Source organism: Peromyscus californicus, unplaced genomic scaffold (assembly GCF_007827085.1).
Source record: "Peromyscus californicus insignis strain IS unplaced genomic scaffold, ASM782708v3 Scaffold_3__1_contigs__length_106647218, whole genome shotgun sequence".
Taxonomy (NCBI): Eukaryota; Metazoa; Chordata; class Mammalia; order Rodentia; family Cricetidae; genus Peromyscus; species Peromyscus californicus.
This window is the reverse complement of record NW_026294551.1, coordinates 12435380-12449269: the sequence shown is the minus strand read 5'-3', so window position 1 is coordinate 12449269 and position 13890 is coordinate 12435380. Positions and strand designations below refer to the sequence as shown.

Sequence of the window (13890 nt, the reverse complement as noted above, 5' to 3'; positions counted from 1 at the left end):
TATTTTACATTTGATGAACAAGTCTTTATTTCTACTATTTTCAAATATAATATTTCAATTATTCTTTGAAAATTATTATATATGCATGCAACGTATTTCCATACTCAACCACACTCTTCCGTCCAACCTCTCCTGGTCCTCTCACCCACCCACCCCACCACATCCCCTTTCTAATTTAGTTTTAAATTCATCTTTTTTCCTTGTTACTCCCTCTCCCATTCTTCATCTTTCTTTTTTCTTTTCCTTTGGTCTTTAACAAAGCAGTTTACTTGGGCTGTGGCTACAGATCAGCAGAAAAAAAAAAAAAAGGATGACTAATCGCATCTCATTTCCACCTAACTACATGCAGAACTTTCAGTTCCTACATCCTTCATGACTTCTCCTTTGCTTTCTCTCAGAGTTTTGGTTCTAAACAACCTTCTTGCTCCACCCACATACAAATCCAGTTCCTAATCCATACCGACGTGCCTCAGATTCATGCCTCACTTTGTCCCTTGATTTCCATTGTCCTATGTATAGGTACGTACTGTAAGTCTCTTTTGATAAATCAAAACGCGTTCCCAGGTTGAATTCTAAAACAGGACACTGATACTTTCTTCTCACTGTGATCTAACTAGTCTATGCACTACTTTATAATAAATACCATTGCCTTCTACTCACTCATCAAAGCCAAAATCTACAGGTCACACTCTGCATGCATCCCATAAGACAGACCTTTCAGCTTCATCATCAAGGTTACTTTACAAACATCTACTCTCTTCCATCTTTATTAGCACTGTGGTAGATCAAGACCTTCTGGGCCTCTAAATTAGCTCCACAGCTAGTCTCTTAGGGTCTGTTCTTGTTCACCTGTATCTGGAGTGGTCTTCTTTATTCCAAGAATGAAAATGCAAGTCATACATTAGCTCCTTCCTCTTTGATGTTTTTTCCTGGTTTTTCAATGTGTTTGGAATTAAATATGTGAATAATCAAATAATCAAAGCCTCTTCAATTCCATGAGTCGTTTATCTGCTCTGCAACTTCACCCATTCCTAACCACACTCTGCTCAGTCTCTCCATTTCCTCCCATGGTGTAACTGTGAGGACACTGACTCTCATTTTCCTCCAATGGTACTACAGTTCCGTTGCCTGTCACAGTAACCTGCTCTATAATGTACATTTTCCTAGTTTTTCCTCTTTCCTCTTACACGTTTCCTCCCCTCTGGTGCTTCCACTGATCAATAACCAAATCAATACAGTGCACCCAAATCTTCATTTCTAATTTCTGTTGAATCATAAAGATTAAGACAAAATTTAGATCCATTAAATAACAAAAATTATAACAAAATTCAAGGTTTTTCTCTAATTTTATCCCATCACAGTCATATGTGTTACCTGGAAACTTGCTTGTCCTTTCCAAAGGCAAAATGTACACAAGCTGTTCTTTGGTTTTTGCTTTTAGTTTAGCATCAGGGATGTGAAGATTGATGAAGGATGCTATCTGCTCTGAATCACATGTTTCATCCATAAACAAACTAATAGTTCCAAAAAATGATAAATTATTACATTTTTGGACTGCTACCACACAAAAAAATTCTTTCAATATTACTTTTCTTAGCTTTATGAAATAAGCAAAATGAGTAATAATAACAATAATCCACCAACTTGAAAATTTTGTCATTTAAACACAGAATATGTACAAACTCTGAACAACTACAAATACACAAACACATGCTCAGAGTAGCGTTGGTGATTTAGGGGTGAGCATAGCTGCCTTCCAATTCATTCTCATTGTAGTGAATGTTATGTACACACTATAAAGATGAGCAGATAATCAGGATGGTGTTATACAAGAGATTTCATAGGGAAATGGCAGTGGACTATCAGAAATTAGTGTATTATCAAGACATTTCTGTTTTACTTTTCTGTAGGTTTTTGTCTTTTAGAATTCTTTTAGCCTACACTCAGTTTCTTTTTAGACACAGTTGTCAGAATTCTTTGGAACCATATTCGCTCCCTGCTAATACTGGTTTCTGAAAGTATTGCCTTGGATTCTTAAGAAAGAATGAAAATACTGCAATATTATGTGAACCCAATGAGGAAAATGAAGAATGAAAATGTTGAAGTTTAGGCTGCACAGAACAGCAAACTGGAAAGTAATAAAATATTCCCATAGTGAACAGACAGCTTTGACTTCTAATGTAGAAATTTTGCTAGAGTTTACATTAGTACAGATTACCAGAAGCCAAGAAATTAGACTAAACATTTCTCAATTGATTTTGTCAGAGATAAAACTTGAGACCTATTCTCTCTTAGAAATGTCCACCCCTGGTATACCACTATTAAAACAGTTATGTTGGGCTAGAAAGACGTCTCAGTGGTTAGCAGAACTTGAGACTCTTCCAGAGGACCAGATTGCATTTCCAGCATCTAAGTCTGGTGGCTCACAACTCCCTACAACTCCAGTCTTCCTCTGGCCTTCTCACATGTAGCATACAGACACAAGTAAAATAAATAGACCTTTTAAAATATCTATTTAGTGTTTTCTCCAAAATTCTTTACCTTAAGTGATATCCAAGACCCCATTTTCTCTTCAGAAACATGGAAGAACCCATGCATTTTAGACTCCCGTTGGACATGATCACTTTTCTGTCTGGGTAAAAGGAAGCAAACATGAAGGAATATTAGCAGTCATTTCTTTTCTCTCTAGCAAAGAAAGGTGAGAAATAAAAGCTCAGAATTCCAAAGGAGAAGTGCCCTATGAGAAATAACCATGCCTGCTGGACATTTGAAAATTTGAAATACATCATAAAACTGATGTGATTAGAGCTCCCAACACTAAGCATTTTAAGCTTCCTCTTGCACTTCCTAAACAGGAAAATAGTTATCATTTCAGATTACATAAGAGTATACCTGAATGATGAGGAACAGGCAGTTATTTTTCAAGTAAACATATATTAAAGATTTGGGAGTTTAAGTAAACATGATCTGAAAAAGTCACCACAAGTTTTCACTACTGGCCACAATTCAACAACAAATGTACAGCCAGTGAAGAACTCTAGGACAGGACTGGATTCCAATATCCTCTAACCTGCTTTGGAGTTGAGGTAATGAGAACAAGTTTCTTACCCTAGGAATAAATGTGACATATAAATTTCCCAAAGTTTTCATCACAACACTGAAATATAATTATCAGTTACCAGCAAGGATGTCTGCCTCATCCATGAACTGAGTGCTGAAGAGGATCACACGATTTGCCCTGCGTTCCTTCAGGAAACTCCACACGCGCTGCCTCGAAAAGGGATCCAGTCCAACAGTCGGTTCATCTAAGAGCAAAATCTATAGAGGACAAAGATAGTCAAAATGTGACTCCTCCACGTTGACTAATTCCACATAATAGCATGGAAAATGAGTAAAACACAACAAATAACTGTAACTGTACTATGTCTTTGTAGAAGCAAACACAGCAGGTTCTCACCTGATACACTGCTTTCAAAGCTCTGCCACTGCCGCCATTAGTAGCAGAAGAGCAAGGCTCTTGCTGACAATACCCTTTCTTCCCATACATACTTTTACTTACTCGAGGATCTCCTAAAATGGCAATCCCAAAGGTGAGCTTTCTTTTCTCTCCTTCACTTAAATGTTCAGCAAGGTTATCCTGAATATTTTGCATGTCCAATTCCAATATAATTTGTTGTACCTATACAAGAAACATACAAAGCCCAAAACACAAAATGATCCACATTTTACAAATTTAACTGGCCATTAAAGAAGGCAATTTTATAGAATTTCTTTGCCTAAATTTCATTCATACCAAGATAGATAAATGGCTGAGAGAATTCTGTGGTATGATTGAACAGAGAGAATGGTTGGGAGCTCAGATAATACAAGCACACAGTCTACCTCTTGTTTTACATTCTGTGGAAGAATCCCTTTTATCTTAGCAAAGAGGGTGAGGTTTTCCTTCACAGTGAGTGCATCAAATTGAACATTATGTTGAGGACAGACACCAGTTATCTTTCTGATTTCCTTCAAGTCTTGCATTTCAGAGAGATTTTTATTATAGACTGTGACTAATCCTAAAAAGTAGAAGTTAAAATACTTTAAGGTTAGCAGGGTAACATATTTCATTTATATTTAGAGATCTCATTCAATAAAATCATGGCATATGCTCATAAATATATAAAATTCAACTTTGTTAACAATTACTAGTCAGCCTAAGTACATGCTCACACTGTGCAGTACATTTTCTCTGAGATAACACACAATGAGATACTAGTGATTCCCATGAAATCTGGAAAGTGAGAAGTATATTCAAAATCATACAGTTCTAGAAGCAACTTTCGATAAAGATTATACCCATCAAACCACAGAATCTAAAATGACAGGCATATATCTACCCCTGTTCTCTTATTAAATATCTTGTCTTTGAGATATTGCTTTTTGCTTACCTGCTGTTGGAACATATAATCCACTGAGGATGTTTAGTAATGAAGATTTTCCTGCTCCACTGTGGCCCAGAATTGCTGTGATTTGACTTTCATATATATCAAAGAACAAGCCTGTTTTAGTATAAGATATTAACATTATCAATAACAGAGTATTAGACAAAGCTAGTCCTGCACACAGAACAGGACAACTGAACTTCATGATGAATGTATCGAAACTTTACATAATACTCTGAAGAGCTATGGTAACTTAAACAATGCTACTGACACACAGACCTCAGTAAAATACATACAACAATATGGTATTAGTTTAGAATCCAGAGACTAGCAGAAGTCTGGAAGGGACCAAAATATTTATAAAATAAAGATTAATAAATTACCTTTCAAATGAATAATTTTTAAAAAGATGAATAACTTAAAAAATGTTACTTTGGATGTGATGGAGTATTTCTTTAATCCAGACATTTAGGAGGCAGAGAAGACAAAAGGATCTCTAAGAGTTTTAGGCCAAACTGGTCTACATAGAGATTCCAGGACATTCAAGGGTACAAAGAGAGACCTTGTCTCAAACAAAACAAAACAAAAAACAAAGAAAAACCAAGATGTTGCACAACAAAAATGTACATTAGCAACTTTTATATTTGTGTTTTGTTTTTATTTAAACATTTTGAGACAACATGTAGCTGTGTAGCCTTGGCTAGCCAGGAATATTTGTTGTTTTTAAATTAAAAGAAAATACACAGTTACGGGCCGATGAGGTGATCGGTGGGTAGGGGCTCTTGCTGAGGAAGCCTGACAACCTGAGTTTTCGCTCCAGAACCCATGTAAAAGTGGAGGAGAGAACCAACTCCAGAAAGTTATCCTCTCACCTCCACATAAACACTGGGGTCCATGCACCCCCCTACACACACTCCATAAACACATCATGCACATATGTGCACGCACACTAATGGATTAATTAAGAGATAAATTAAATACAATAAAATAATGATAGCATTTTCAAGGCAAGAGGAAAGTGACATTGGCTAACCTGGAACTGATCTCATCACAGCAATAATTAAATATAAAACTCAGTTTCCTCATCATCAAAGTGTGAAAGAAATAATTTGACTTTCATAAAACTAAATATAAAAATTTTCACATAAAGTTCTTAGCATAATTCACATAACTCATTGTTTTAAATATATATATAGCTTATAAGCATAGGTTTTATGACTTTGGAGGTAAGTGATTTAAAATATGAATCAGGAATCTTGAAAATATTGATCTTTTCAGTGATTCTGCTCATATAAACCCATCTTCTGGAGACAGTGACCTTAATAGAGATTGAACAGATATTCATTTTAGTATTTTTACGATAGTGAAGACTTAGAAATAAACTAAATGTCAAACATTGGTGTGATAGTTGCACTCATCCTGTTACTGATACAATGCAATATTATTTAGCCCCAGGAATTGTAAAACCAAGATCTCAAAATTGATCCAGAATGGCCACAAGGAGCAGCTGCAAGAAGAGAAGGCCTAGAGAGAGCTACTCCCTCCTGGCCTTCCAGTGAGTAATTCCACATGGAAACTCTCCAATTGGAACATCTGTATATTTTTTTAAGTCTTGACACACAATGCTTTAATTTTTTAAAGTGCTACTAATTCTGAAAATGGAAGAAAAATTTTAAAGACGCAAAGTTTGTGACTCTAGTAAGTGTCAAGGTAGTTCATAATGTGCTCTGAAATTTTAAATTAAATTTAAAATTACTTCAAGAAAGCCTAAGCCAAATTTAAGAAGGAAATGATGGTATTTAATAAAAAAACTTCAAGGTAAAATAAAGTTGTTCATATATACACTGAATTCTCCAAGACCCAATCTCAGAGAAATAAATAATATTGAGCTAAGAGGAGCCCAACTGTTAGAAAATAAACACAATGCAAACAGAATGGATAGAGAACTCTCAATCTTAAGTAGAGTTTATGATCCATCCACTTTAGCTTTTTAAGATTCAGTCTTTTGTAAAACACATGTCTTATTTTATTTCTTTATATATTTATTTTTGACATGGTCTCACTATGTAGCCCTGACTGGCCCAGAACTCTCAAGTAAGACCAAGCTGACCTTAAACTCACAGAGAGCCTTTTGCCTCTGCCTCCCAAATGCTGGGATTAAAGACATATGCTAACCAAAGGACATGTCATTTGGACAAAGTGGCAGCCTACAGAATGGAAAAAGATTTTTACCAACCTCACATCGAATAGAGGACTAAAATCCAAAATATATAAAGATCAGATGTGGAGGGGGAGGGGAGATGAGGTTGAGAGAAGGAATGTGGGGAAAGACAGCTAAACCTGAGGGGCATTTGAGGGGTGGTATAGAAACCTAGTACAGTGGAAACTTCCTAAAATATATAACAGTGATCCTAATGAAGTCTCCAAACAATGAGGGAGACATAGTCCCATCTGGCCATCTCTTGTCATCAAACAAAGCTTCCAGTACTGGGACTGGGTTACATACAATTGAGTTGGGTCAAAAGGAAATCTCCAAACAACCCAGGCTGTTGCAAAGACTATCAGTTACTCTCCACAAACTGACAGCAAGGCCCCATTGCTGAAGACAACACCAACACAACTCATTGAACATGGAGAGGTCAAGCTGGTGCCTACAAAGAACCTTCACCTCTGAGATCTAGTGTCTTTGGTATTGGAATATACTCTGCAGGCTACCAAAAGAGAAATATAAACACAACTCACCCACAAAACTTTTGATCTAAAATCTGCCCTGCCTGCAAAATATGCTAGGGCAATAGTGGCACAAAGCTTGTGGGAGTAACCAACCAATATCATACTCAACACTGCTTGGGTGACCAAGAACCAGAGACTAGGTAGACCAGAGCCTAGAGTAAAAACCAAATAATTGCTGTGGGATGTTCTGTATGTCAAATGTGTTGCTGATTAGTCAATAATTAAAACACTGATTGGCCATTGGCTAGGCAGGAAGTGTAGGCGGGACAAGGAGGAGAATAAAGCTGGGAAGTGGAAGGCTGAGTCAGAGAGACACTGCCAGCCGCCACGATGAGAAACAGCATGTGAAGATGCCGGTAAGCCACGAGCCATGTGGCAAGGTATAGATTTATAAAAATGGATTAATTTAAGCTGAAAGAACAGTTAGCAAGAAGCCTGCCATGGCCATACAGTTTGAAACCAATACAAGTCTCTGTGTTTACTTGGTCGGGTCTGACGGCTGTGGGACTGGCAGGTGAGAGAGATTTGCCCTGACTGTGGGCCAGGCAGGAAAACTCCAGCTACAAATAATACTGGTTTAAAAAAAGAAAATGAAACAATAAAATGACTCCTAGTGATATTCTACTATATGTATAGATCAGTGCCTTATTCAGCCATCATCAGAGAAGCTTCTTCCTTCAGCAGAGGGGAACAAACATAGAGACTCACAGCCAGACATTATATATAGAGAGAAACCTTAGAACACACAGCTCTAAATGGGATGTCTTCATCAAATCCTTTTCCTCAGAGCTCAGGGAACCCCCAAAGAATAGAAAAGAAGGTGAAAACAGCGTAAGAACCAGAGGGGATAGAGGACACTAGAACAAAGCCCTCTAAATCAAATGAGTAAAAATCTTATGAACTCACAGAATTTGAAGCAGCAAACAGACTTGGCATGAGTCCTCAGTGTATATATTATTGTGCTTTCAGTTTAATATTTTTATGAGTCTCCCAAGTGTGTGAATGAGTGGGTCTGATTCTTGTCCTTCTATTGGGGCTCTTTCCTTCTGTCGGTTTGCCTTGTCCAACTTTAATGTGATGATTTTTGTTTTTTTCTTATTATACTTTGTTATGTTTTGTTGTTATCTCTTAGGAGCCTGTTCTTTTCTAATGAGAGATGAAAAGGGAGTAGTTCCAGATAGGAGGGAAAGTAGAGAGGAACTGGGAGGAGTAGACGGAAGGGAAACTATAATCAGGATATGTTATATGAGAAAAGAATCTATTTTTAATACGGGGGGGAGAAAGAAAAGAAAAAGATGCTACCATGCCCAGCCTAAAAATAATTTTTTAATAAAAGCAACTGAACCTCCAAAATGTAGCTGTTAATTGATGCTTGCTTAATATTTGTTATATAAAACTATTCTTCTTAAAATATTTAGTATTACAATATGCTTAATCATAAAAAATTAAAAAAATTTTTGTCATAGGATATTGATTTGTTAGTTTAATTCACTGTCAAAGGTTTTATTAATCTTGTTTTGGTTAATATTTCAGTTCACTAACACATCATTAATAAACTGTAAATTCTATGACAATCTAAAAATTTTATCAGATTCTAGCATTCTTTCCTGATACTACAAATATAAAAATGTATTTATGACAGTCTTGTAAAAAGCAAAACAAAGCTATATTTTTCACAGTATGATCACATTCTTGTAAATTAATAAATCCATGAACTATCTGGAAGGATTTTATAATAAATTCTGAATTATTATTAGTTCCAGGTGGTTGAGTTAGGCTACTTGGATTCTTGCTTCTTTCTCTTGTTTTGTTTTGTCAGTATATTTACATTTTCATCCTGAAAGCTTCCCAGGTTTTGGTATTACTGATCAAGTCAAGTAAAGAATGGACTATTTTTCTTTACCTTTCAAAGCCTCCACTTTTCCAGACTTCCCTTTATATTCTTTTTTAATATTTCTTATTCTGAAACAATAAAGAGGCATTTTATTAGCCCATATGCACAAGTAAAAATAGCACAGACAGATATGATGGTGGATGTAGAAAATACTTTATAGCAAATAACATTTGAAATAACTTGACTGCTTAGATACATAAATAATTATTTTCAATTAATTATTTCTTCTGAAACAGAAAATAAATGAGATTCTTTAGACTTTAGTTCCAGACTCATTTTGTCTCTGCAATTTGGCTTTAGTCTCATATTTACATTTATACAAGTACAGCAATATGACTATTAATAGTAATAAAATTTAAAAGAGATTAGGTCTCATCAGAAACTTTATTTAAGGCCTTCTTTGTATATTATAATGTCCACTGGCTTTGCATGTCCTTTGAAGCTGGCCCTTGTTAAGTTTCAAACCCAGGACAATGGCTGAGATACCTATTTAACATATCAAAGCTGCACCCGGCCCAGGTTCTCCCTAAATCCCTCAGTCAGGAACTTCCCTATATAATCCAGACATCTTGGTTACCCTTCCCTTTTGTGCCTTTGGCCACCTGGCTGTTGCACCTAGTTCCCCTCTCCCTCATCCCCTTCCCGTCTCTTCACAGAGGGGAGCTGAGTCTGGTCAAGGCCACTCTAGACTCTCCCAGATGTCCCTGCCTCTGGCTATGCTCTCTCACATGTCTACAATAAACTTTCTCCTCCACCATACCTAGGAGCAGCATGTCCTTTCCTTTCCTTTTTATTTCTTTTTTTCATTCAGCCTTTAACATTTTATCTTAATAAAGAAGCTCCCATTTAGGAGGAAATGATATTTTCCAGATTTCAGAGCGGAGAAGAATCATTTGCATTGGGGCAGACATTCTGTAGATTTTCTGGCAATGTTCAAACTTCTGCCCTTACTATCACATAACACTTTTTTGGTGTGCCTTCCATACATCCAATTTCTCTCTTAAAGGACATATAGCCAGGCGTGGGGCTACATGCCTACAATCCCCTGCACTTGGGAAGTGGAGGAAAGAGAAACAGAAGTTCAAGCTCATCTTTGAGTATTAAACATAGTATGAGGCCAACCTGAGCTATAGGGAGACCCTGTCTCAAAAAACAAAAGCAAAACAACGAAAGTTTTAAAACAAACCCAAAAGATAGGAGCAGGAAGTCAGACAAGATATGACAAGGTTAGGCCGCCTAGAGGTAATCAAAGGGGATTTCATTGGAGTGTGGACGGTTCAAAATGATGCTAATAACAACAATGCCTGCCCCTTCAACATTTACCACCCACCCAGAGAGAGCTGGTGGTTAACAATTTGTTAGCCTTTTATTCATATTAGCACAGTTACAAATGTGTTTACCTGATGGCTTCTTTTCCTTGGTATTCTGGAGCCACAGGCTCAAAATAATCATCTGAAGGAAGCTCAGAGTCTATCCCTCTCTCAATGACCTTGTTACTACTAGTCTTTTGTCGAAAACAAGATGATGAATTCAAGAAAAACAGTAGAGAATGACGGCGTTCATCCCTGTCTAATTAGTCAAGAATGATAAAATATCAGATCAGTATAATGAATAAAGAAGTCTTGCTCAGAAAAGAAGAAATATTTTGAAATTTCAAACATCATTCAAATTTTTTTCCTTCAGAAGAAAACTGATAAACAATGATAAAGTAAATTGCAAAAATTAATACAATAGAACTTTCAACAAAATATAAACCAAATAATTGAAAAATATAATCTAAAAGGTATCTATGAGGACAAGTGAAGACAAATATTTTTAGAAACACAATTATTAATATGGCATGTAAAAACTACAGATATGGTTATAAACTTAAATAAGGTGACCATGCCAATATAATTGAACATGATACTGAAATCTACAAATTCATATATAGGTAAATGAGTGAAAATCAACACATGCAGAAATTATTTTTCCAAGACAAATACAATATTGTAAATTTTTATTAATACAAAAGATATTAAACATTATTTGTTATTAAGGATCTTCATATATAAGCCAGAAAAAATGGACAGTGGGCATACAAATAAATACATGTAAATATACAAGACAACACTAGCTATTATCAAAGTGGGGAATATTAAAAATTACAAGCATGAATAAAGTCATGCACAGAAATGAACATTCTGATTCTAGTATACATGGGAGAACTTTGGGCTTATGTGAATTTTTTGGTTATTGATAAGATAAAGAAAATTAACTGCATGATTTATATATTTGTAAATGTAAACAAAATGTGGAAATGTTGAGAATAATGACTAACAAATATTTATTTAGAAAATGTTTCTACAGTGTAATGACCTAGTAATAACCAAACCACAGTAAGAACTAACTATTGCTTTTGCAGTTTTCTTCTGCAATGCTTTTCAATTTTGAGTTCCTTACTTACATGTTACCCACTGTCCTCGACTCGGCTCCTCTCGTCCTCTCTCCTGCTGTCCACCCAGGCCTGGGAACCTCACCTACTCCTACTCTCAATTCTTTTTTTGTCTTTTCAGGTTGTTCTGATATAAATTCTTGCTATCACTCTTTCAAAACACTTTGATGAATACTTGAAAGAGTTACAAAACTTAATATATAATTACATTTCAAAATTGACTTATATAATTATATCATTGTTTTTAAAATCAGAATAATTTTGCATAAATATTATTTACTCGAAAATACAACTAAATTCAGACTGAGATTAGGCATTTATTCTCACCTCTAAAGCTATTTTAATATAATCTTAAGAAAAACTTTTCTATGTAATCAATAAGGGAAAGGTCAGAGAAAAGTCCACTAATACTTACAGAGCAAGATTTTGTCAAAATACAGTGCCAGAACCAAGTAGATAAAACCATCAAAAGCCAATATGGAAAATGTCACTAACATTACATATGATTCTCCTGAAGAGTCAGGAAATACTACACCATTCAAGTTATAATCCAGGAAGATAATCTAAGATTCAAACAAAAATCATGATTAATTCCTAAACTCATAAATAAGACAGCATAGCACCAATAATTATTCATTTGCAAGTTAACTTTTCAAAGAAATATTTTAATAAAGGTGTAGTAAATAATAAGCAGTATACAAGTAAATAAAGCTACTAGGAATGCAAGACTGAGTCAATATTTGAATATAAATCAATATAATTCTGCATGTAACAAATGAAGGGGAGAGTTGTAATTGGTCTAGTAGATGCAGAGAAAGCACTTGAGAAGGAAAGTATCCATTCATATTGCAGGAGATTTCTTCACAAACTAAGAAGATAAATGTCTCCTTGAAATACCATGTTTAATAGTAAAATGCTGAAAATTTTCCTTTGCTTGCATTTCCAGTCAGTGTTGTCTTAGAGGTCCAGAACTGTACAGTAAGTCAAGGGGCTCACAACTGGCTATACCTCCACTTCCATGTGATCTAATGCCCTCTTCTGGTCCTGTGTGCACTGCATGCACATGGTGCACACACATACATATAAAATAAAAATAAATAAACCATTTTCTTAAATCTCTGTTCATCAAAGGAATCAATAAGAAAAGAGAAAAGTTAGCAATAACTGAAAAAAAGTCTGTTGTAGCTAGAGTTTTCCTGCCTGGCCCACAGTCAGGACAAATCTCTCTCACCTGCCAGTCCCACAGTCACTCAGACCCGACCAAGTAAACACAGACACTTATATTGGTTACAAACTGTATGGCCGTGGCAGGCTTCTTGCTAACTGTTCTTACAGCTTAAATTAATCCATTTCTATTAATCTATACCTTGCCACGTGGCTTGTGGCTTACCGGTACTTTACATCTTCCTTGTCCTGATGGCCGCTGGCAGTGTCTCCCTCACTCAGCCTTCCACTTCCCAGTTTTTTCTCCTCCTTGTCCCGCCTATACTTCCTGCCTGGCCACTGACCAATCAGCAACACATTTGACATACAGACCATCCCACAGCAGTCTGTTACACAGCATATGTAGGAAATTGTTATAAAGTAATAAGGAAAATATAAAGAACTCAGTAGAAATTCAAAGAAAACATCTGAATAGAAAATTTGCAAAAGAAAAACACAAAAAGATACTACATTAAAAGGTATCCAATTTTATCAAAGGCATCCAATTTTATCAAAAGTCTAGAAAACACAAATGAATGATTACAATAATAAATCACATATTCATTAGAATAGCTAAAATTTGAAAATTTACCAATAACAAATGTTAGTAAACACTGAGAAAAACTGGAATATTCTAGCATCATTTTTATATAAGTCAAATAAAGTAATCATTTTAGAAAGTATTTAGTGACAGTATTAAGGTTTCTATACACTAGTCCCATTTTCCAACTCCTACTTATACACCAAACAGAACTAGTATACAGAAACAGATGAAAGAATGTCTGTAATAGCTTCATCAAAAAACCATCAAACCCTGGAATTCTACTCATTTATCAAAAAGAAAGTAATATAGGCATACAATAAGATGGTATATAACACTATACTATAGCTATATACAAGACTATGCATGATACTTAACATAATACTGAGTGGAAAAGTTAATTTTTTAAATATATTTTGTGTAGCATTTCTTACATAAATTTAAAAATGGATGAAACAAATATTTGTATTTCAAAGCCCAAACTTGACTGGTAGTAAACCGCAAGGAGGTAATTTTCATAAAATGGTTACCTGTGGAATGATGGTATATTTAGAGGTGCTTCACAATGAACACAGTATTCTACTTCTTAAAAAGTTCATAAGTACACTGATGGGCTTTATAAATTTTGTTATAGTATGTACTTACATCTTCAAAGATTTTC

The 13890-nt window shown here is 35.3% G+C and overlaps 1 protein-coding gene across 1 annotated transcript in view; it reads right to left on the bottom strand.

The window, feature by feature from the left end:
- Positions 1–13890, bottom strand: part of LOC128122157 (ATP-binding cassette sub-family A member 6-like) — a 69965-nt gene that overhangs the window by 35262 nt on the left and 20813 nt on the right. The window contains exons 8-16 of the mRNA XM_052757477.1: positions 11901–12048; positions 10452–10620; positions 9061–9119; positions 4431–4541; positions 3883–4058; positions 3560–3679; positions 3180–3318; positions 2542–2632; positions 1375–1514 (exon numbers count right to left, since the gene is read on the bottom strand). Coding sequence (XP_052613437.1) covers positions 1375–1514; positions 2542–2632; positions 3180–3318; positions 3560–3679; positions 3883–4058; positions 4431–4541; positions 9061–9119; positions 10452–10620; positions 11901–12048 — 1153 coding nt within the window. The remainder of the gene's footprint in view (positions 1–1374; positions 1515–2541; positions 2633–3179; positions 3319–3559; positions 3680–3882; positions 4059–4430; positions 4542–9060; positions 9120–10451; positions 10621–11900; positions 12049–13890) is intronic.